General features: G+C 35.3%; 1 protein-coding gene across 1 annotated transcript in view; it reads left to right on the forward strand.

Annotated features, from left to right (window-relative positions):
* Positions 1-273: 273 nt before the first annotated feature.
* NEDD1 (neural precursor cell expressed, developmentally down-regulated 1) overlaps positions 274-9,378 on the forward strand; it is a 19,743-nt gene continuing 10,638 nt past the window's right edge. Inside the window, exons 1-4 of the mRNA XM_009588108.1 lie at positions 274-411; positions 2,145-2,239; positions 3,692-3,808; positions 4,999-5,139. Coding sequence (XP_009586403.1) covers positions 276-411; positions 2,145-2,239; positions 3,692-3,808; positions 4,999-5,139 — 489 coding nt within the window. The 5' untranslated portion in view covers positions 274-275. The remainder of the gene's footprint in view (positions 412-2,144; positions 2,240-3,691; positions 3,809-4,998; positions 5,140-9,378) is intronic.

Below are 9,378 nucleotides of genomic sequence, written 5' to 3' on the forward strand. Positions count from 1 at the left end.
ATGGCTTTTCCTTTGTGAAAAGGAAAGCATACATTTCCTGCAAGAATTCAAGAAACAAAAGCGTGGAGTGTCTGCTGCTTTCAGTAGTATATTCAGCTGAACGGTACTAATTGTGTAACTCTCCAGATAAATGTCCTGGTTATCAGGAAAACAGTATTAAATGGTATAGATGAAATTATTTTTGACTTGTAAGGTTGCCTATTATATATTTTTACTTTTTATATATATATGTATTTTCATTTTTTAATTTTTTTTTTGCAAAAGCAGGTGCAGCCATGCAAGAAAGCATACATTTTGCTTCATCAGGAGATGACGTTAAAATATGGGATTCCTCATCTCTAACTGTGGTGGAGCAGTTCAACCCACATACACCCCCACATCCAGTCAGCTCACTATGTTGGGCCAGCAATAGTATCCTTTACAGTTTCAGCCATAGTTTTGTGGGTGTTCTGCAAAATTGCGGTGAATTTTTTTTATTAAAGTGTCTGTAAATCACAGGCCTGATGCAGTTTTGAAGTCTTGCATAAAAAGATTTGTATATATTATGAAGAAAACTTTGTGGTTCTCTGTGTTAGCGTGATTTACAGAATAAACTCACACTGGTAAATGCTTCTGAAAAAGTTTCTCTTCCTTTAGGAGGCTAACACTTTTTTAATGATTATGATATGCTTGAATTGCCTACCAACTGTAAAGCTTACTCATTTGTTTCTTCAATAGTTGATTACAATATTCACTTTCAAGGCAGTGCTTAATTTACTGATAAGGTTGAACAAAGCAATTGCTAGGGTAGTAAAATTCTATACGTAGTGTAGAGAGGGAAATTGTAATGAAAGATTTTTTTGTGTGGTTTTTTTTCCTTGAACAGCTTCTCTTTGATAGCGTACACTACTTCTTACTCTGTAGGCACTGCTTTTCCTTGCGCTATTTGTAGCATTTACAGAGGAAGCACAAATGTGTTGGATGTTTAGGAAAACTTCCATAGGATGGTGGTGATTTATGCATGAAAATGGATCTGGCCCATTTAGACCTTTCACCTCTGATTTGGAAGCCTATTATAGGATAATGATATGAGGTGCCAGGTGTTAGGTGAATATATGAGAAATTGCATGAAAACAGTGCACTGTCAGGTGAACAGCTTGTATGGCTGTCACGGGAAAAGGTGGCAGTGTCTGATCTTGATGTAAAAGAAGGACACGCAACAATGAAGTCCTGCAAGTTCTGAATGTGTCTGTCCTCTAAGTCTGCAAATAAGTGAATGTATGAGAAAAAAGTTAAAACAATCAGAGCACAAATGAATGTTTTAGCTATGGAGCTTGCAGAAAAATTGAAGTGTATATATATAACTATATATATATGAAAATTATATACATATATGTATTGTTTAGTAAACTTCAGCTATAGACAGTCTGCCTTGTCATGTCATACTTTCTTCTGCCTAGTCTTCTCTTCATCCCCCAAAACCGAAACAGTGAAGTATCTTACTCTATATGCTTTTGAACATGCATACAGAACACGGATCTAAATGATTACTCGATTAGATTCGTGGGGGTGCAGAGGCAGTTTCCCTGCTCTGTAGTTCTATATTGAAGGCTTTTCTTACTATTTTAAGGTACTTGGTGTCATAAAAGGTTCTTTTTGGGTTTTTGTTTTTCTTCCCTTGGTACAGAGGGAGACAAATTAGCAAACATTCATTGTACTCTAGAAACTATATGGTGAAGTAGTTTAACATTTGTCACGTACAGGACTGTTCTTTAAATCCATAGTCTGCTAATAGCAACAGACATTCCTTTGAACTCTAGTGGTAAATGGGGCTCTTACTTGGGGGTGGTGAGGAAACAAATTGTTGTTTTTGGATATGCTGCCTTAGCGGTAGAGAGGTCTTAAATAATATCTGCCAGATGTTTCTCCTCTTCTCTCTGAAAGAAATTGCTCTGCCTTGTATTGGGAAGTAAGGGCTGTAGTTAATGCAAGAGCTTCTTAATGAAAGCTTGGAAAATAGCCTTATGTTTCTATTTCTAGGTCCCTTCAAGGTACAGTACTTTAGACTGCTTAACCAATCTGTCTTCTGTTCAGTAAGGGAAACTTACTGTTGCTTTTATTAATCAGCAGTATAATACAATTATGGTCCATAACCTATGACTAAGATAGATACCTGGCCACTGCCTCTGCTGCTGGTGATAAAATAGTTGTTTCAAGCTGTAAAAGCAAACCTGTTCCACTCTTTGAAATAGCTGAAGGAGTAAGTATTACTAATGCTGTTCCCTGTTTCCCCTCCCCACTCCACCTTGTGTACTGTTTGTATCACATTTGTTCTGCATATTGGGATCAATTTAATTTTAGTATTGTTAGAGTTATGACATGTATGTACAAACATTTCCTTGTGTATAGTTAAATACATATACAGAGTGGGGGGAGTAGTGCTTCTAAAATAGTTCTACCAGTAATAAAATATGAATATGGTTGTACTAGCATCTGATGCCTTTCTGCTAGGGGAATGTGCCTGTTGAACCTCAGTGTGACAGCCCGAGGCAGTCAGGGGTTCAAACTTGATCTAATGTGTAGGTGACGGAACAGAGCTCAAGTTTGAACTTCATTTTCCAATTTGAGTTGTCAGTATTATGCATTCCTGTGAATTGTACATTGAAAAACAGGAGTGTATATAAAGGTTGTGCTTGAAGCATACGTGCGCTAGCTTCTGGAAGTAAGTGAAATAGGAGAACTTCTGTTATGGTCAGGGTTTTTTTTTCCTGTTAAATGAAAGCATGGCACTATAAACTCTTCAGAAAGCTGGACTTAGTTTTAGAAGAGTCTCTTGACATGGATACTTGAATAACTTGTTAGTGTTCTAAACCATTCTAATTATTCTCTTTGGATAGCTATTGTAATGCTAATTTGGACTGGAAATTTTCTGAAAAGGTGTTCAAACCAGGCTTTTAGGTTGCTGAAGCAAACACTTTCAAAGGTGGAGTGTTTGTCCTGGAGATTTCACTGAATCTGATCTATAACTAATGCATCATTTCCAATTTTACCATGTCAATAATTAGATGGACTTGTTTTTCTTAATTCAAATCTCAGGAACTTAAAAGTGAATTTTCAACATGATAAAACTGAATAATAATTTGTCCTTGATGTAGGTCTATCATTAAGATTGACATTTTTTTCAAAAGCTGGTACTTCAGTGATTATTTTAAAAAGAATCACTTTACTGAATTATGAGGTTTGCTGCTATAATATTCTTTGTAATGTTTTGGGAATGTGAAGTACCTGACTCAGACAACTTTTTAATTTTCTTTTAAGGAGTTTTTTTCTAAACTTAGCATTTTTTTTTTTAAAACTCAGTACCTGAATAGAAGCCTATGATTGCACTTTAGAAAGCTATAATTTAAAGGGAAAATGCATATTGAAGGAAAAGGTGCTAAAAAAATTTGAAATGGGAACAGGAAAATGTGAGCATTTCAGAGTTTATTAATTAATGTATTTAAATCTTAAAGTATGTTAAACCTATGCCCAAACTGGACTGGATTTTAAATGCCTTTTGGTGGGAAATGACTACAGTTTACCAATAGTTCTGTCGGTCAGTGGGACCATTTATGTTAATGAAGCTGAAAACACACATCTATATGCTTTTAAGTAGATTTGAATAAATCCCTTTAATTATCTTTAACATATTTTTTTTTCCCTTCTCCATCAGGCAAAACAGACATGTGTGAGCTTGAATTCTAGTTCCTCATATATTGTGAGTGGAGGCCTTGATAACACAGTTAATATCTGGGATCTGAAATCCAGAAGGGTTTACCGTAGCCTTAAGGTAAGTTTGGCTGAGAAAGAACTGTAGCTTTCATGACTTCCAGATTTTGCTGCCAATTGTAAAAAATACATTTTCTCTAAATCATGTATCTCTAGGAACAAGTTCACAGATAGGAGGTAGCACACATATGTGTCTTGTTCAAGTTTGTGTTCTTTATGTGCTGTAAATAGTAATTTTAATTTAACAAGCATACTTAACTTGATGTCGTCAGAATACAATTCTATAATAAAGTATGTTTAAATTTTCAGAATAGGCTTCTTATTTTGCAAATTTGTGTTGATATTCTCTGATGGGATTTTTTTCCAAGGGCAGCATTTCATATAATTGCTGTTTCTGATATGTCAAACAAGAAAACACTTTTGTATTTGTAGAACACTGTAGTAGAACTAACGTTATGCAAAACGGGGACATGGTTGTCGTCTTCTAACTAATCCAGTATGAATTCCCTAAAACCTTGTTATGATGCACAAAATTTAGGATGGTCTAGTATATTTCCATGATGCCTTCAGTAGATGATTTGCCCTCATTTAGGACCACTGTTAAAGAGGCTATAAAACCTTAGCTGTGATTTATTCTTTTTTCTTGGACTTTTAAAGTTACAGTTTGAAACAAAACTACTAAGTAGCTAATACAGTATTTTAAATATCTTTTTCTCCTTTTTGGGCTAGAAGTACTTGATTTTCTTCCCCTATGTATTCAGTAAACACAATATCATCATTGCAAATGACTATACTAAAAAGCTATTTGGTAAATACATGTGTTAATACTAAAAGTGACAGAAGGGGAAGTTGGCAGTAGTACATTAGATTAACAGAAAGTGTATTCAAATATCACTGGTTTCCGGAAGACTTTACTTTTTAAATAACATTAATGACACCTGTGGGAGATATCTCTATGGTTGTCTTATTTAAAATATTGTATATAATTACAGCATCATCTTTACTAATTTATTAAAACAGTCTTCTGAAAACAATCAAACAGTGGTTACAATATAATGGCTGATCTTCGGTATGTTCTGCTGCTGTTTTCTGGGTTATTCCATAATAACTTTTAAATAATGTTTTTAAATGTTACAGATGGTCAGGAAAAAAACATCAAGCTGAAGTTTTTCTGCAAAAGGATAGTTTAGGAAGGAATATGGTTATCCTGCATGTCTTTAACCCTCTCCCTCTAACCTTCCTCCCCCACAGGATCATAAAGATGAAGTCACATGTATTACATATAATTGGAATGATTGCTACATTGCTTCTGGATCTTTGAGTGGTGAAATTATCCTACACAGTGTTACCACCAATTTATCAAGTACTCCCTTTGGTTATGGCAGCCGTCAGGTAGGCTATCTGTCTTAAGTTCCTTTCAGGTATGAAGCTTTAATTCACAGTGTTTAGAAACTGAAAGTACGTATCAAGAGCTTTTAAGTTTTATTAATCTGTTTTCTTTTAATTTTTAAGACTGCACTTACGGAAAGGGAAAAACAGACCATTGTATGTATAGTAGTCTTAAAGAACAGGTAACACTGAAATACAAACTTCTCAAGTACCTTTACTTATATGCAGGTTACAGCAAATCTTACTTTGTAGGTTCTGGTTCCTTGAAAACAAACTCCACACATCTTAAAACTGAGCAAAAACCAGTCAGCTTTACAAACCAAAGTGGGATTTCAATGCACGACTCAATGTATGCTGTTGCAAAGAATAGAGACCATGTAGCTTGGGTTCTGACTTACCCAAAGTAATCAGACTTACAACTGAATAGAGCCATCTGTACAGTAGGGGTGAATATAAGCCTGCATTTGGAAATAATAAATTTATTTCATCTGGAGATTAAAATTGCACAGCTCCTCAAAGAGGAAAGCAATGACATTTTATATTACCTACTTAAGTGTTTAGGTAAGATTTTGGATAACTAGTTTGAAGGAAAACTGTGTGAAAGACAAACACAAAGCCTGTGTACTATTTAAGGGCCTTAGTGGGGTTTTCCACTGCAATTCCTTTTTGCAGACTTAAAAGATATTGCAGGATTAGTGGGTATCATTAGGGGAATTCCCTTGATATCAAGGTGTCTGCAGTAGTAAATAAGCTGTGTTGTCCCATTGGAAGTTCCAGTGTGCGTTCTTAGTGTGAATGTTGTCTTAGGCACAGCTAAGTGTTTGTGATCTGGGCATTCTTTGATTTTTTTACCGAGTCATTTTTACAGAGGTAGGAGCTGCCTAGGGGATGCAGAACTGTTGCTTTGGTCCTAAACCTGACCTTTAATGTTGCAGAGAATACTGAAGTTGTGATTTAGTAATTTTCTGTTGCTGCAACAGCTTTTTCAGTCCTAGAGTGCAGATAGAGTGTGAAGTTAAATTTTTCTCCTGTCTAGCGTGAAAAATATAACTCGATGAAGAATCTCTTACGACTTTATAGCATCCCGGGAATTGTGGTATACTTTCTGTTGGAAAAATCTCTGTTAAATTCAAACTGTCTCTGCTCATAGGTGCTGCAGTGTCTTTGATCCATCACCAGTCTCATACTTATATTGAAGCAAAATTGTACTTCATACTTGGTTTGATCTTAAAAATCCATCTATATAGTCCATTCATTTTTCTGATTTGATTGTTACGATCTTATGAAAAACATGGATGTGAGGCAGGAGCTACAGGGAAATCAATGGCAGGATTACACAGCTAAGGTGAATATCCAGAGTGGGGACTATGCTGCTAGTTAATTGGAAAATGAAGAAATTCTTGTATCGATGATTTGCATCAACCTGTTTGATATATTCAACTCTTTCCACCAAAAGTGATTAGGAATAAGTGATGCAGTGAATAGCTATTTTGGCAGATGAAATCAAGAGGCCTACTGCGAAGCTGAGTGACCTTTAAGATGAATAAAGATATTTGAAGTGTTAAATCAAAGTAATTGCAAGCACAGAGCTACTATTCACTTTCTAAAGGATCTATGAAGTTTTCTGAAGGGGGGCAGTTATTTGATTGCAGCCTTAATTTAAAATGGAATCGAGCTATAATTGTGTAATGGGATGGCTACTTGGATGTCCCAGTTTATCAGCTTATCTTATATCCTAAAAATTATCTTTGCTCTTATGTGCAAAAATAGCTTTGTTTTGGGTTTTAATTGGTACTTGTAGAGAATTGCAGGATTAGTTGTGCAGTGAAGCAAATATCTGAAGATTTGTGTAATTCTGTTAAATTTAAAAAGCCTTTACTTGATTTATAGTTTAGGGGCCCAGTTTTCTAAGAGTAAGCTTGAATAGATACACAGTGTATTGTCCTGCTTGATCCTGGCACTAGCTGTCTGGCTTAGTAGGGGTCACCACTCCCTAGTAACTTTTTTTACAATTGGGGAATGTGAGGTCAAACTAACCTTATAAAATTTAGCTTGTCTCTGTTTGATTCAGCATGATGGAATGTAGTTTCCTTGCCAGTTAATTTCTGATATTGTATAGACTCTACAAGTAGTAGAATAGCCCAAGGTTGCAGTGCTTTCTGTGACTTTAAGCAATTTTCTTTTCGTATGAGTTTTGGCCTATATTCTATTAATTGATTTTGATTTAGAAACACCTTTGTGCTTTATTAGAGCTGAGTTCTTGCACAGAGTTGTTTGCAGATCCCATAATTTGTCTTTGCTGTTGGTATTCATTTAGACTACCAGATTCTTATCTGCTTGCTGTTGTGAGGATGAATTAAGGTTTGTTTTGAAACATAATGTTTGTTCAAGTCTTCCCTGCCTGGTGCTATTCTCCTAGCAACAGGATTTAGTTTAGTTGTTTGAACAGCTGGCTGATTTGTAAAGAAGTGTGATGAGTTCTGGTCACTCTGTATAGTGAAATAGCTTTAAAAGCTGAAGACTATCGTGTTTACATCCGCCTTCTCACTTATAAGACTCACTAAGGTATAAAGGAGATTAAGAAACTTTAAATATAAATTTAAATAAAATATCTTTAAATAAGGTAGTCAATGATGCTAGACTACTTTTGGTTTAGTTTTGGGCTTTTCATTTGTTTTCCAGCGGTGAAAAACCCTAAGTGTAATTAGTCCTTCTTAGGAATGGACCAACGTTTTCCGAAGTGCACTGTTCCTTTTTTGGCTGTCTTACTGTGAAGCTTAAAGATAAAATGTACTTTTATTTTCTACAGAAAATCTACTCCCATCACAGCTAAGGCAAAAAGATGTATATGGCTTTTTGTGCTGCATTGACTGGTAAAATATTCCAAAGAGCACTTAATTTTCTCTTTGTGGGTTCAGCACCTGGTGCTAAACGTGTTTCTGGTAGTTCTCTGTGTGCAGAATTTCCAGAGATCACCAGGAGTTGTACTTAATAAGATGTAATGAAACTTGCTTCATATTTGCTTGGGTTTTTTTTCCAGTCTTGACAGGTTAGTTCCAAAACATGACTCTTTCCAAATAATTGCGTCATTCCTAATAATCTTGAAATGGTTTTAGTATTATGACTAAAATCATTAGAAAACAGATGACCTCTTCCCACTTCTATTCAGACATTTACTTAAGCATATTATTTGAGTTTCACCTAGTGAACAGCTACGCTGACTTAAAATAAAGCAAGTATCTTAAATATCCCCCTAGAACCAATTCAGATAAGATCCTTAAGCTTGCCTAGTCAGATTTTTCCCACATGTCCCACACCTTTGCCATTTGATTCTGTGGATGAAATTGTAATCTGAAAACATTCTCGGGCTTCTTTTCAGAAAAGTACCAATGTTTAACTTGTATCCCATGTCCTTAGCTATTTTTTTTTTCTAATTAGGTTTACTTCAACTAGTAAACCTTGCAGTTAAACCGTATGCGTTGTGTGCCCTTTTTAGGCTTGGGATCCCTATTGCTGGCAGTACAAAGGCCAAGGAACTGTATTGGGGCTATTTTCAGCCAGGCTGAGTTGGAGGCCCTAGTGTTCAAAATCCGAGTAACAGAAGTCTTGTTTCTAAACCATAACTTAAGGAAAGGGACAGGAGATGACAAATGAAGTTCAGCTTTTTCGGCGAAAACTTGACTAGGAGTGTACTAAAGTTCTGTGTGACTTTATTGTGCCAAGCAAAAATCAACATTTTTTTTTTTTAAAGACTATTTGGTGAAGACTGTGACTACGTGTTAGTTTCTTGTCACTAAGATAGACAAAAACGTTAGAAAGTATGAGAAACAACATAAAGAAACATGTATTGAAATGAAAAATAGATGATATAATCTGATCTAGAATAGTATGTGTGGCAGCTCAAAAAAAGTTTACAGAATTAGAATTGGCAGAAGTACAGAGGGGTTAGAAGTAGGGAAGAAGTCTGGTAAAGAGAAAAAAAAGGAACTGAAGGAAACAGACTCTTCTTAAATAACACTTAACATAAAAGGATACACAGTTAGACAATAATGTTAAATTCAGTGACATAAAAGATAACATTTTCTCTGTGAACACGCAGTTGATCATGATGATTTTTGATTTTAGCATCCTCTTTGGCCATAAATGTAATCAGAGGGAGAAAGTTGGAAAAGTAACTTGAGAATTACAACAAAAGGAATATTATAAAGGAGATAAGTTTTTTGGTTTTAACTAATCGGAAGA

Source organism: Fulmarus glacialis, unplaced genomic scaffold, assembly GCF_000690835.1.
Source record: "Fulmarus glacialis isolate BGI_N327 unplaced genomic scaffold, ASM69083v1 scaffold39120, whole genome shotgun sequence".
Lineage (NCBI taxonomy): Eukaryota > Metazoa > Chordata > Aves > Procellariiformes > Procellariidae > Fulmarus > Fulmarus glacialis.